Source organism: Rhinopithecus roxellana, chromosome 8 (assembly GCF_007565055.1).
Source record: "Rhinopithecus roxellana isolate Shanxi Qingling chromosome 8, ASM756505v1, whole genome shotgun sequence".
Taxonomy (NCBI): Eukaryota; Metazoa; Chordata; class Mammalia; order Primates; family Cercopithecidae; genus Rhinopithecus; species Rhinopithecus roxellana.
The window spans coordinates 13,847,971-13,862,798 of record NC_044556.1 but is presented as its reverse complement, the minus strand read 5'-3'; the positions used below and the strand labels follow the sequence as shown (position 1 = coordinate 13,862,798).

At 52.4% G+C, this 14,828-nt stretch overlaps 1 protein-coding gene across 7 annotated transcripts in view; it reads right to left on the bottom strand.

The window, feature by feature from the left end:
- ANKRD24 (ankyrin repeat domain 24) overlaps nt 1-14,828 on the bottom strand; it is a 44,575-nt gene that overhangs the window by 22,022 nt on the left and 7,725 nt on the right. For 3 of the 7 annotated variants that reach the window (XM_030937073.1, XM_030937075.1, XM_030937076.1), the window contains 5 exons: nt 5,197-5,283; nt 4,960-5,090; nt 4,795-4,883; nt 2,861-2,925; nt 2,016-2,073 (listed from right to left, as the gene is read on the bottom strand). In XM_030937073.1, coding sequence (XP_030792933.1) covers nt 2,016-2,073; nt 2,861-2,925; nt 4,795-4,883; nt 4,960-5,090; nt 5,197-5,283 — 430 coding nt within the window. Of the gene's footprint in view, nt 1-2,015; nt 2,074-2,860; nt 2,926-4,794; nt 4,884-4,959; nt 5,091-5,196; nt 5,524-6,422; nt 6,552-14,828 lie in introns of those variants that run through there. The other 4 variants (XM_030937078.1, XM_030937072.1, XM_030937074.1 and 1 more) reach the window with 4 other exon arrangements.

Below are 14,828 nucleotides of genomic sequence, written 5' to 3'. Positions count from 1 at the left end.
GTTTTCTGTTGTTGTTTTTTTTGAGATGGAGTCTTGCTCTGTTGCCCAGGCTGCGCAGTGGTGCGATCTCGGCTCACTGAAACCTCCGCCTCCCGGGTTCAAGCGCTTCTCCTGCCTCAGCCTCCCGAGTAGCTGGGACTACAGGCGCGCCACCACACCCGGTTAATTTTTTGTATTTTTAGTAGAGACGGGGTTTCACTGGGTTAGCCAGGATGGTCTCGATCCGCCCGCCTCGGGCCCCCAAAGTGCTGGGATTACAGGCGTGAGCCACAGCGCCTGGCCTTAATTTTTTATTATTAGTAGAGACAGGGTTTCACCATGTTGGCCAGGCTATTCTCAAACTCCTGACCTCCGGTAATCTGCCCGCCTGGGCCTTCCAAAGTGCCCGGTAACTGTTGAATGACAAAAACCAATGGGCTCCTGTATTGTGACCAGAGGCATTGCTGCCACTAGGTGGCAGCACACTCCAACTGCAGGGAATTCTCACTCAGGGACTAAAACCCCAAAAGCCCAAATTTATTCTGAGTTTCCAAAAGAACAGATGTTTCGTGAGTCGTCAGCGAAAGCCACGCCTGAATTTCATGGGCACAGTGGACAGATCGGGGGCTGTGGGTTCTGGTTCACATCCGTGGGTCCCTTTCCCTCCCTCTGGGAAGGAGATTGGATTTGGTGATTATGAGGGTGCCAGCTGCCTGAAGCTATGGTTTTCCTGATATCTTCTAGGAGCTCCTCAACGGAAATTAAACCCTAGGGACCTCTCCTCATCCTCACAAAGACCAGGAGTACAACTGGCTGCTCCTTGAGGTCAGATGACCTGGATTCCCTACGACTTATCTGCGGTCAAGTGACAGCCTCGTTAAGCCTCATCTGTGCAATGGGCTAAAAGCCTGCGGTTCAAAGGGTAACTGGGATTTATGATGGGCTCCAGTGCCTGGCATACAGTAGGTAATAAAAAAGGAGGAGAAGGGCTGGCACAGTGGCTCACGCCTGTAACCCCAGCACTTTGGGAGGCCGAGGCGGGCAGATCACCTGAGGTCAGGAGTTCGAGACGAGCCTGGTCAACATGGTGAAACCCCGCCTCTACCAAAAACACAAAAAAATTTTAGGCGGGTGTTGTGGCACAGGCCTGTAATCCCAGCTACTTAGGAGGCTAAGGCAGGAGAATTGCTTGAACCTGGGAGGTGGAGGTTGCAGTGAGCCGAGATTGCACCATTGAACTCCAGTCTGAGCAACAGTGGGAGATTCTATCTCAAAAAAAAAAAAAAAAAAAAAAAAAAAAGGAGGCTAGGTGGGGTGGCTCACGCCTGTGATTCCAGCACTTTGAGTGGCCGAGGTGGCAGGATCACTTGAGCCCAGAAGTTTGAGATCAATCTGGGCAACACAGCAAGATCCTGTATCTACAGATAAATTTAAAATATTAGCCAGGCATGGTGGTGCATGCCTGTGGTCCCAGTTACTTGGGAGACTGAGGCAGAAGGATTGTTTGAACCCAGGAGGTCAAGGATGCAGTGAGCCATGATTGCACCAGAGCAAGACCCTATCTCTTTTTTTTTTTTTTTTTTTTGACCCTATCTCATAAAAAGAAAAGGAATGCCAGGAGTGGTGGCTCACGCCTGTAATCCCAGCACTATGGGAGGCCAAGGCAGGTGGATCACCTGAAGTCAGGAGTTTGAGACCATCCTGGCCAACATGGTGAAACCCCGTCTTTACTAAAAACACAAAAAAAATTAGCCAGGCGTGGTGGCAGGTGCCTGTAGTCCCAGCTACTGGGGATGTTGAGGCAGGAAAATTGCTTGAACCTGGGAGGTGGAAGTTACAGTGAGCTGAGATCTCGCCACTGCACTCCAGCCTGGGCAACAGAGTGAGACTCTGTTTCAAAAAAAAAAAAAAAGAAAAAGAAAGGAGGAAACAGGAAGATTCACAGCAGGTCAGGTCCCTAGGGCACTGGGTAGAATAACCCCCAAGTCTAGCACCCTCTGGGCTACGGGGTCAGGGCAGGGCTGGGCTGCACCCACCTGCATGGTGTAGGGCAGTCCACCCGCTGCTGTCCACGACGTCCACCACGCAGGAAGCCTGGGGATGGGGCGAGTCCTTTGAGGCAGAGCCATCCTTCTTGCTGCCTGATTTCTCCAGGACTGCCTTCCCCACCCTGGGCTCTCCTATACTTCAGCCTCGCCCTTCCCTGGTCCCCAAGTGACTCCATTTTCATGAAACTTGGTGAGAAAAGAAAATAGCTGGGAGCTGAGAAGCAGCTGGGAATTTTGGGAGCAGCTGGGAACTCTGCAAGTGTCTGGGTCTAAGAAAGGACCTAGGGCTTGGGGAGAAACAGAGCTCAGGAAATACCTGGCACTGGGAGTATATATACATATATATATTTTTTATTATATGGTGTTTCGCTCTTGTTGCCCAGGCTGGAGCGCAATGGCGTGATCCTGGCTCACTGCAACCTCTGCCTCCTGAGTTCAGAGATTCTCCTGCCTCAGCCTCCCTAGTAGCTGGGATTACAGGCACCTGCCACCAAGCCTGGCTAATTTCTTGTATTTATAGTAGAGACGGGGTTTCACTATGTTGGCCAGGCTGGTCTCGAACTCCTGACCTCAGGCGATCCACCGGTCTCAGCCTCCAAAAGTGCTGGGATTACAGGCTTGAGCCACCACGCCCGGCTTGGGAGTATATCTTAAATAGGAGAAACATGTGGATGGTCTGAGAGTATCTGGTTATCTAGGGAGTAGCTAGGGTTCTGGAGTAAAAGGGGCCAAGGAATATCTAGGATTCACAGAGCATCTGGGGGTTCAAGGAATTGCTGGAACTCAGGAGTAGTAGGGGCCAAGGGAGTAGCTGAGATAAGAAAGTAAATGACCTGCAGTAGTTGCTTCAAGCACTGTGGGTGCCCGTATTTGGCGGCCAGGTGGAGGGCATTGTAACCTGGGGAAGAAAAGAAGATTTACTGGAGCTCCAGCTATTCAAGTAGCTCGCAGCTGCTCCCCAAGCCATGTCAACGACTTGTGATGAGTTTCTGTATCTAGCAAAGTCCCTGAACCCCAGTATTTCTCTCTTTTTTTCCCTACAGACAGCATCTTGCTCTGTCACCCAGGCTAGAGTGCAGTATGATCATAGCTCACTGTAGGCTTGAACACCTAGGCTCAAGCGATCCTCCTGTCTCAGTCTCCCAAGTAGCTGGGACTACAAGCAAGTGCCACCATGTCCGGCTAATGTATTTGTATTTTCTGTAGAGACAGGGGTCTTGCTATGTTGCCCAAGCTGGTCTTGAACTCCTTGGCTCATGCGATCCTCCCACCTTAGCCTCCCAAAGCGCTGGGATTAACAGGCATGAGCCATTGTGCCCCACCGTCAGGTACTTCTCAAAACCATGCTATTCCCTGTACCCAGAGATTCTCCAAGCCATGGCTAGTCTGTATTCCAGACAATCCCATCTCAGCGACTCTCCACACCCACCTATTCCTCAAGCCCTATTGCCTCAGCTACTCCCCATATTCCCAGATACTCTACAGGGTCAACTACACCAAAATTTCAGCTCTGCCCTTCACAACCCACAGTTGCTGTATATGTTCTTCCAATCCATATACCCTTGCTCTTCCATATGCCAACTCTGTCCCTGTTTGATGCTCCACGAATCCCCAGCTACTCCATATACCCTGCCCATCATGCCTGTGGCCCTAAAGCTTCAGATTTGACTGTGTCCCCATGCTAGTTGCCTCCTGAGCCCCAACTAGTCCTTTTGGCCACACATTTTTATCTCAGTTATTCCCCCCAGATCCCCAGTTAAGTCATACATACATACAAGTTCTCCTTGTACCCCAGCTACTCCAAGAGCTCAAGCTACTCCCACAGCTCCAGCTGCTCCCACAACTCCAGCTACTAGTCTAGATCCCAGCTATCCCACATACCTCAGATATTCCCCAAACTCTACTTGTTATTCTCCTGCCCCAGATACTTTGCAAGCTCAGCTACTGTCATGAATCCAGTTCCTCCTCCAAACTCCAAGTAGTTCCCTTCAGTCACTTCCTTGATCTCGGATACTCCCACATCCCAGATACACCTCAAAGCTTAGTTCGTCCAATAGTCCCAGTTATCTCCCAAGCCCCAGGTTCTTCCTCTGTCTCAGTCACTTTCTAGAAACTTCCGCAGGCTGGGCATGGTGCCTTACAACTATAATCTCAACACGTTGGGAGGCTGAGGTGGAAGGATCACTTAGAGCCCAGGAGTTCAAGACCGGCCTGGGCAACACAGGGAGACCACATCTCTACTAAGAATAGAAAATGTAATTGGGCGTGGTGGTGTGCGCCTGTAGTCCTAGCTACTTGGAAGGCTGAGGTTGGAGGATCTCTTGGGCCCCGGAGGTGGAGACTGCAGTGAGCCGCGATCATGCCCATTGCACTCAAGCCTGGGTGACAAAGGGAGACTGTGTCCCTCCCCTAAAAAAAGAAAAAAAAAAAAAAAAAAAACAGAAACTTTGCAGCTATCCCCCAAGCCCCAGCTACTTCCCTGTGCCAGCTATTTCCCCATCCAACTGAACCAATACCTGAATCCTAGTCACTCCCCATCCACAAGCTGTCCACTCGCTTTGCTCGGTGCCAGCCACAGTCTCTGTCTTTGGCCACCCCATCCTAACATGCCCGTGTGTCTCCCTGGGGGCAGGGGAGGGGCACCAGAGGGAGCCTCCCCCTTTTTCAGCGGGGAACACTGAGGCCTGGAATCAGGGCCTGGCTGGACGCTCAGACTGGGCATCTGGGCTGAGTTCCTCCTCCCTCCCCGGGGCCCAGCTGGCAGTACCTGCCCCGTCCGTGCTCATGACATTGGCACCATGAGCTATCATCACCTCCAGACAGCTGGCCGCACCCCGCATGGCTGCCAGGTGGAACCTGGAAGTGAGAGACAAGGGTTCAGCCAGCAGGTTGCACCCCTCAGCCATCTCTCTCCCGGGTCACGGGCACTCACGCGGACTTGCCCTCGGGGTCTAGCTTCGTGGGCACCAGTCCCTTGCGGGCGATGAGGGTGGCCACTCGAGGTGCATCGTTGTTTTCCACAGCTTGTAGCAGCCTCTCGTCACTCTTGCCCCAGTCTTGACTCTGCAGGGCACACCCAGAGGTGCGTGGGGCAGAGTTGGCCCCTGCCCCCTCCCCGCGTCCCCTGACAGGGCCTCCAGGCTCTCACCGCCTGCCCCTGGGCACTTGCCTGGCGCCTGCCTCTGGCTGCCGGCTTCGGGATGGGGCAGGGGCCGCAGGGCGGGCAGGAGCCAAGGTCAGTGGGGCTGAGCCGCAGCTGCAGGGGGAGGTGGTCCTGGGCGAGGGGGTCTTCAGACAGTGTTCCCCAAGCCTGCGACCCCCAGCATCTGCCCCCAGGCCCATCACCCCAGTTGTCCAACAAAAGCCCACCACCAACATCATCCCCTGAGCAGCCCCCTGGCATCTATTTCCAAAAGGTTGTTCCCTGGACCAGGCGTGGGGGCTCACGCCTGTAATCCCAGCACTTGGGGAGGCCAAGGTGGGAGGATCGCTTGAGCCCAGGAGTTTGAGACCAACTTGGGCAACACAGTAGGACCCCGTCTCTATAAAAAACAAAAAAAATCAGCAGGGCACGGTGGCTCATGCCTGTAGCTGCTTGGGAGGCTGCGGTGGGAGGATCATTTGAGCCCAGGAATTTTGAGACCAGCCTGGGCAACACAGCAAGACCCCCGGTGTACAACAAAAAAAGTTGTCCCACAATTCATCCGTTAGTGAAAACCACTCCTGCAACATCACCCCCAGCAAACGGATCCATCAGTCTTTTCCAAACTACCCTCCAAAGTCCCATCTGAACCCCTAAAAGGCCCCTCTAAACGTCTCTCAGGATCATCCTCTGCACTGTTTATCCACAACTGCCCTGAAATGCCACCACTGTCCCCTAAACATCCCGAGGCTTCTCCTCCCAAAACTAGAGCCTGAAATGCATTACAAAATGTCTCCCCGAAATTCCTGAAGTGTTCTGTAAAACCATCCTTCCCAATGAGCCCGTCATGTCCCAAAAATATCCTCCAAAAACATCCCTCAACTGTTCTTCAAAACTGTTCTCCAAATCATTACCTCCTCGCAAAATCGGCTCTCCCAAAATAGCCTCCAAGTTGTCCCCTCAGTGACCCCATCTGTCTCCAAAATGTTTTCCCAAAACTGCACCCCCCAATGCCCTCTAAATGCTCCTAAATGTCCCCATTTGTTTAAAAGTGTCTTCCAAAATGTGTCCACATGTCTCCCCAAATGTCTCTTCCATCCCCCCAAAAGCTGCCCCAACCTCTGTCCCCTCCCCCACCCATCTTTCCCGGGTCTGGAACGAGGGGGTGGTCCAGGTCAGCCGGGGACAGGGAAGAGAGGGGAGAGGAAGTACCCACGCCCCGCCCGCTCCCGCGCCCCCTCCCCAGGCCCTACCGCGAAGGAGGCGGCTGCGCACAGACACAGCTGCTTCATGGCGTCCGGGGCACGGGGCGCGGGGGGCGCACGGGGTTCCAGGAGGAGGCGGCGGCCGGAGGGGCTGGAGGGACCGCGGGGAGCGGCCGGAAGGCGGGGCTGGGCGCTGCCGGAGCTCCCCGCCCCGCCCGCCTGGTCCCGCCCCCTCCCCCTCGCCCCCCTCGCCAGCCCCCTCCCCCACGGGATGGAATGGGAAGACCCAGGAAGGGGGCTGGGCGCTGAGGGAGGGGGCGCCGCCCCGGCCCCTCCTGACCTTGTCGCCTGGAGGAGGATGAGGACGCGGCGCCGGGGGCCGGGTTCCCACACCTGCGCAGGCCGCCGGCTGCATCTCCAGAGGACCCGCGGGCGTCCATCTCCGCCTCCTCCGAGTCGGCCAAGGGCGCGCAGGTGCCTCCGGGCCTCCGCAGCCTCGCACCGCCACGCGGCCGGCAGGGCTCTCGCCACTCACGCTTTCATTCATTCACTCACTCATTCGTTCAACCATTCGTTCATTCATTCACCGGCCCGCCCATTCATTCATTCACTCACCCATTCGTTCATTCTCTTATTCGTTCGTTCATTCATTTATTCATTTGTTCATTCACTAGTTCATTCGATCAACCACTTGTTCATTCCTTCACGCATTTGTTTATTCGCTCACTTTCATTCATTCATTCACTCACCCATTCGTTCACTCATTCATTCGTTCATTCCCTTGTATATTCATTCATTTACTCATTTGTTTATTCGCTCACCCTTTCATTCATTCACTCATTCATTCGTTCGCTCATTCATTCATCATTCACGGGCTCAGCCATTCATTCATTCACTCATTCATTCATTCGTTTATTCATTCGTTCATTCACTCAGTCATTCGTTCACCCACTCGTTCATTCCTTCACCCATTTATTTGCTCACCCTTTCATTCATTCACTGGCTCATCCATTTGTTCATTCGTTCATTCTTGTATCACCCATTCATTCATTCATTCCCACACCATTCCTTCCTGCATTCATTCATTCCTGCATTCATTCACTCACTCATTTGTTAATTCATTTGTTGGCTCACCCATTCATCCATTCATTTGTTCACTCACCCATTCATTCATTTGTTCACCACTCATTCGTTTGTTCATTCCCACACCATTCATTCATTCATTCTCGCATTCATTTGCTCATTCATTGGCATGCCCATTCGTTCATTCATTCACCCATTGGCTCACCCATTCATTCATTCACTCTTTTGTTCATTCACTCTTTTGTTCATTCATTCATTCATTCGCCAGTGGGGATCTGCAGTCCTACACACCTGAATTTGAATCCAGCACCCCGCCCCTGCCCCAGCCTTTCCTACCTATATGACTGGGCCAACAGACTTACCCGTTTTGGACTTCACCTTCCTCCTCTCTAAAATGGGTTTCATAATAAATAGTTCCTACCGCGGAGGGTTACTGGGAGGATGCTGAAGTACTACCTGCGTAGCACTCAGTCGACCGGTGCCTGGCATACAGTAAGCGCACAATAAAACTGTGACTCACAGAAAGAGCTAGCTGGCCCTGGCGCAGCTCTGACATTCTCTAGCCATTTCCAGTCCATTTCCGCCACTCCTGGGACCCGCAGCTCCTCCAGCAGAGGAGATGCCTTGGGTTCCTCCTGGTCACTGCCGCGTACCCAGTGCCTGGCCCACGGCAGGTGCTCCCCAAATATGCATCAGATGAACACTTGGGGGAGATGCTCCTTCATGCAATAAGTATTTATTGAGCACCTACTGGATGCCACGCAGCATTCGCAGGCCTGGAGACTCTGGGAGCACAGCCAAGACCCTTGCAGGTAGCTGGCATTTTAGAAGGAGCCCTGGAGGTCAGGAGCGGTGGCTCACGCCTCTAATCCCAGCACTTTGGGAGGCCGAGGCGGGCGGATCACCCGAGGTCAGGAGTTCGAGATCAGCTTGACCAACATAGTGAAATCTTATCTCTACTAAAAATGCAAAAATTAACTGGGTGTGATGGCAGGCGCCTGTAATCCCAGCTACTCAGGCAGTGAGGCAGGAAAATTGCTTGAACCCGGGAGGCAGAGGTTGCAGTAAGCCGAGATGGCGTCACTGCACTCCAGCCTGGGTAACAGAGCGAGACTCCATTGCAAAACAAACAAATAATAACAAAAACAAACAAACAAAAAACGAAAACAAACAAACAAAAAAAAACACGAGGTCTTCCAGAGCCAGAATTTAAGAACAACGACCCAGCAGACAGGCGACAGGGGCTTGAATTCAGTTTGGTTATATCATCCTTGCTGTGTGACCTTGAGCTAATCGCTTTCCCTCTCTGAAATTCTCCCTCTCAATTTCTTAGCTGTTAAATTAGATAGATAATGGGACAGGCACCAAGGAGGCACTGTGGGCATTTGAGGCTGGATCTTTCTCTAGGGTGGGGCTGTCCTGGGCACTGCAGGGTGCTGAGCAGCATCCCTGGCCTCCACCCACTCCACAACCGAGCACCTCCAAGTTGTGACAAGCACAGATGTCCCAACATTGGCAAGTGTCCCTCCATTGACACACTGACCACTGGCTTAGGGCTGGGTGAGCATTGAGCATTCATTCACATGTCGGTGTGGTCTGTGATTATTCTTAGACATTATTTATTTATTTTTTTATTGAAAAGGAGTCTTGCTCTGTCGCCTGGGTTGGAGTGTAGCGGCATCATCTCAGCTCACTGCAACCTCTGCCTCCCAGGTTCAAGCAATTCTCCTGCCTCAGCCTCCCGAGTACCTGGGATTACAGGCACGCACCACCACGCCTAGCGAATTTTTGTTTTTTGTTTTTTTTTGAGATGGAGTCTTGCTCTGTCGCCCAGGCTGGAGTGCAGTGGTGCAATCTCAGCTCACTGCAAGCTCCGCCTCCCGGGTTCATGCCATTCTCTTGCCTCAGCCTCCAGGTGCCCGCCGCCACGCCTGGCTAGTTTTTTGTATTTTTCAGTAGAGACAGGGTTTCACTGTGTTAGCCAGGATGCTATCGATCTCCTGACCTTGTGATCTGCCCGTCTCAGCCTCCCAAAGTGCTGGGATTACAGGCTTGAGCCACTGCGCCCGGCCACGAATTTCTGTATTTTTAGTAGAGACGGAGTTTTGTCGTGTGGGCCAGGCTGTCTCGAACTCTGACCTTGTGTTCGGCCTGCCTTGGCCTCCCAAAGTGCTGGGATTACGGGCATGAGCCACCGCGCCCGGCCCTCTTAGACAGCTTTGGACAAGAGGAGGGAGGAGTGGGAACCAAGGCAGGAAAATGGAAAGTGACAGGCATTTGGGAAGGAGGGTGTCCTTGAAACTCCTCTCTGTTTCCACCCTTGGGGGTGGGGAGGTCCTCTGAGCTTTTCCAGAGAAGAGACTGAAATGGATCTCTGAGCTCAGGCATTTGGTTTCCAATTGTCTCCTGCACTTGTCCTCCTGGATGCCATACAAGATCAGAGCAAATGCCAGGCGCGGTCGCTCATGCCTGTCATCCCAGCACTTTGGGAGGCTGAGGCAGGCAGATCGCCTGAGGTGGGGAGTTCGAGAACAGTCTGGCCAACATGGCAAAACCCCATCTCTACTAAAAATACAAAAAACTAGCCAGGCGTGGTGGTGCATGCCTGCAATCCCAACTACTTGGGAGGCTGAGGCAGGAGAATCGCTTGAACCCGGGAGGCGGAGCTTGCAGTGAGCCGAAGTTGCACCATTGCACTCCAGCCTGGGTGACAGAGTGAGACTCCGTCTCGGAAAAAAAAAAAAAAAAAGGCTGGGCGCGGTGGCTCAGGCCGAGATCGCACCACCGCACTCCAGCCTGGGAGACGGAGCGAGACTCCATCTCAAAAAAAAAAAAAAAAAAAAATCAAAGTAAATGCCCCTCGGAGCCCACTGAGGTATACCATGGATAATGCCATCCCTCCAGGATTCATTCAAGCCCTGGCATCACCCTGATGCCTCTCTCTTGCCCCATATTCAGTCCACCGGCCGAGCCCACTGGCTGCACACTGGGTCCTATTCTGCCCCTTCTCACCCCTTCCACGGCCACCACCGTAGTCTAGCCCCATCACTGCAGGTTCTGCCTCTGGGATGCATCCTTCCTGGTCTCCAGCCTCTGACCTTGTCGCCTTGTCCCGTCTCCCCCAGCAACCAGAGGCAGCTTCCTAAACCCTGCATCAGACCTCATCTCTCTCTCCTGCACAAAAGCCTCCAGAGACCTCACTCAGCTTAAAATGCAAACTGCTCACAGCAGCCCAGATCCTGCCCACTGCCTGTTTCCGCAGAGAATGGTATTTACACGTGTGAGTCGTTGGGGGGGGGGGGGGGCGGGGGAAATCAAAATAAGAATCATCCTTCCTGACACGTGAAAAATGATATGAAATTCACATTTCTGGCTAGGCGCAGTGGCTCACGCCTACAATCCCAACACTTTGGGAGGGCAAGGTGGGCTGATGGCCTGAGGTCAGGAGTTTGACACCAGCCTGGTCAACATGGTGAAACCCCGTCTCTACTAACAATACAAAAATTAGCTAGGCATGGTGATGCACGCCTGTAATCCCAGCTACTCGTGAGGCTGAGGCAGAAGAATCGCTTGAACATGGGAGGCTGAGGTTGCAGTAACCTGAGAGCACTCTAGCCTGGGCAACAGAACCAGACACCATCTCAAAACAAAACAAAACAAAAAAACTCACATTTCAATGTCCGTAAATAAAGTTGTATTGGGGCCAAGCCCTGCCCATTCATTTATAGATGGTTGGATACCACACGCAGGGTATGAAAAAAAAGTGTAGATAATCAAAGGCTATTCTCAGGCTGCAATGGCAGAGCTAAGGCTGATCTACACCACGAACCAAAAATAGTTACCCTCTGGCCTTTTTTTTTTTTTTTTTTTTTTTTTTTTTGAGGCGGAGTCTCGCTCTGTCGCCCGGACTGGAGTGCAGTGGCCAGATCTCAGCTCACTGCAAGCTCCGCCTCCCGGGTTTACGCCATTCTCCTGCCTCAGCCTCCTGAGTAGCTGGGACTACAGGCGCCCGCCACCTCGCCCGGCTAGTTTTTGTATTTTTAGTAGAGACGGGGTTTCACCGTGTTAGCCAGGATGGTCTCGATCTCCTGACCTCGTGATCCGCCCGTCTCGGCCTCCCAAAGTGCTGGGATTACAGGCTTGAGCCACCGCGCCCGGCCCCCTCTGGCCTTTTAAGAAAAAATTTGCCAACCCTTCTCTGAGCAGCCCCTCTTTGCCAGTCCCTGACCTCATGGAATTTCCCCTCCCTCCCTCTCTTCCTTTCTTTTTTGACGGAGTCTCACTCTGTCGCTAGGCTGGGGTGCAGTGGCGCGATCTCGGCTCACTGCAAACTCCACCTCCCGGCTTCAAGCGATTCTCGTGCCTCAGCCTCCTGAGTAGCTGGGATTACACGCACCCGCCACCATGCCTGGCTAATTTTTGTATTTTTAGTAGAGATGGGGTTTCACCATGTTGACCAGGCTGGTCTTGAACTCCTGACCTCAGGTGATCCGTCCGCCTCAGCCTCCCAAACTGATGGGATTACAGGCATGTGCCACCGCGCCTGCCATCATCTTCCTTTACATTTCCCTTGGTGCAACCCATGTTGCCATAGCAGCCTCCTTCCTGTCCTTCAAACAGCTGGGTCCTACCTCTGAGCCTTGGTGTCTGCAGCTCCTTCTGCCTGGAGCACCTGCCCCACGACGCACATGGCTGCTTAATTTACTGCTGTCCACACCTGGAGATGCCTTTTCCAAGAGCCCTTCTCTGACAGCCCTTTCTTAGGCTGTATTTTTCCTTTATTGCTATATATATTTTTTTTTTTTTTTTTTTCTGAGGGAGTCTCACTGTATCGCCCAGGCTGGAGTGCAGTGGAGGGATCTCAGCTCACTGCAACCCCTGCCTCCCAGATTCAAGCGATTCTCCTGCCTCAGACTCCCAAGTAGCTGGGATTACAGGTGCCCGCCACCATGCCCCACTAACTTTTGTATTTTTAGTAGATACAGGGTTTTGCTATGTTGGCCAGGCTGGTCTCAAACTCCTGACTTTAAGTGATCCACCCACCTCAGCCTCCCAAAGTGCTGGTATTACAGGTGGGAGCCACCACGCCGGGCCTTTTATCACCACCTACATATCTTTTAAAAAATATTGTGTTTACTCTTATTTTATTTATTTATTTATTTATTTATTTATTTATTTATTTATTTATTTTGGCACAAGGTCTCGCTCTGTCACCCAGGCTGGAGTGCAGTGGTGCGATCACAGTTCACCGTAGCCTTGACCTCCTGGGCTCAAGTGGTCCTCCCACCTCAGCCTCCTGAGTAACTGGAGACTAGAGGCACACACTACCATACCCAACTAATTTTTGAATTTTTTTGAAGAGACGAGGTCTTGCTATGTTGCCTAGGCTGGTCTCGAACTCCTGGGATCAGGTGATCCTCCCACCTTGACCTCCTAAAGTGCTGGGATTACAGGAGTGAGCCACTGCGCCCAGCTTGTCTCCTCCTGATCTCTTCCTTAGAATGTCACCTCCTTAGGGACAGCGATTATTGTCTATCTTAGTCACTGCTGTATTCCATGCAGGACCGACTATAGGTTTTGTAGGCCTCAGTGAAAAAATGAAAATACGAGGCCTGGCCAGGCATGGTGGCTCATGCCTGTAATCCCAGCACTTTGGGAGGCTAAGGCAGGAGGATCGCTCGAGGCCATGAGTTCAAGACCAGCTTGGGCAATGTGGCGAGACCTCATCTCTGAAAAAAAAAAAAAGCATACTTAAGTAAAAAATAAAAACATGAAAAGAAAAAAGGCAGAAAGAGAGAGAGGACTTTCCACGAAGCATTGATGTATGGCATCTGTGAATCTCTAGAAACCCCAATCTTGGCCGGGCGCGGTGGCTCAAGCCTGTAATCCCAGCACTTTGGGAGGCCGAGACGGGCGGATCACAAGGTCAGGAGATCGAGACCATCCTGGCTAATATGGTGAAACCCCGTCTCTACTAACGAATACAAAAAACTAGCCGGGCGACGAGGCGGGCGCCTGTAGTCCCAGCTACTTGGGAGGCGGAGGCAGGAGAATGGCGTGAACCTGGGAGGCGGAGCTTGCAGTGACCTGAGATCCGGCCACTGCACTCCAGCCTGGGCGACCGAGCCAGACTCCGTCTCAAAAAAAAAAAAAAAAAGAAACCCCAATCTTGCCACTTGGGAGATTTTCTGAAACCTAAAATAAAGGCAGGAGGTCAGTGAGGTCCCAGATGGACAGCTCCAGGTAACTCCCATTTTATGGATGGAAATACTGAGGCCCACGGACAGCCTAAGGGGCATCAGAGTAAGCAATGCCAACTGTTGGGACCCCGAAGAAAGAGACGGTGTTGGACAGGCACAGTGGTTCTCGCCTGTAATCCCAGCACTTTGGGAGGCCGAGGCGGGTGGATCACTGGAGGTCTGAAGTTTGAGGCCAGCCCGGCCAACATGGTGAAGCCCCATCTCTACTAAAAATACAAAAACAACAACAAAAAAATTAGCCGGACATGGTGGTGGGCGCCTGTAATCTCAGCTTCTTGGGAGGCTGAGGCAGGAGAATCCCTTGAACCCGGGAGGCAGAGGTTGCAGTGAGCCGAGATCATGCCATTGCACTCCAGCCTGGGCAATAGAGCAAGACTCTGTCTAATAAATAAATAAATAAATAAATAAATAAATAAATAGGCTGGGGGCAGTGGCTCACGCCTGTAATCCCAGTACTTTGGGAGGCCGAGGTAGACAGATCACATGAGGTCAGGAATTCGAGACCACCCTGGCCAACATGGTGAAACCCCGTCTCTACTAAAACTACAAAAATTAGCCAGGTGTGGTGGCGCGCCTGTAATCCTAGCTACTCAAGAGGCTGAGAGAGATGAATCTCTTGAACCCGGGAGGTGGAGCTTGCAGTGAGACAAGATTGTGCCATTGCACTCCAGCCTAGGCGACAGAGCGAGACTCCGTCTCAAAAAAATAATAATAATAATAAATAAAAATAAAACAAATTAAATTAAAGTAAATACATAAATAAGAAAAAGCCGGTGTTAGAGACCAGGAAAGGCACGCAGAGAGGCCACCAGGCAGGGATAAGGAGAGGAGGAGAGGGGTAGCAGTGGCTAGAAGACACGGAACACAAGGTCCCAGGGACAGGAGGAGGCCAGGCCCCTGCAGTCACGGGTGTTTGCTTTCTTCCCTCGGGGCTGCTGAACAAAAGCTGAACTTGACTCTGGCTGCCTGCTGCGAAACCGGAGAAGGGCAGATGGAGGGACGGATGGCAAGGTGCTCCGGGAGGGGAGGATGGAGGCCATGCAGCTCCCCACCAACAGCCAGGCCTCCCATCTGCTGCAACAGCTCCAGCAGGCTATGGGCCGACCTCAGG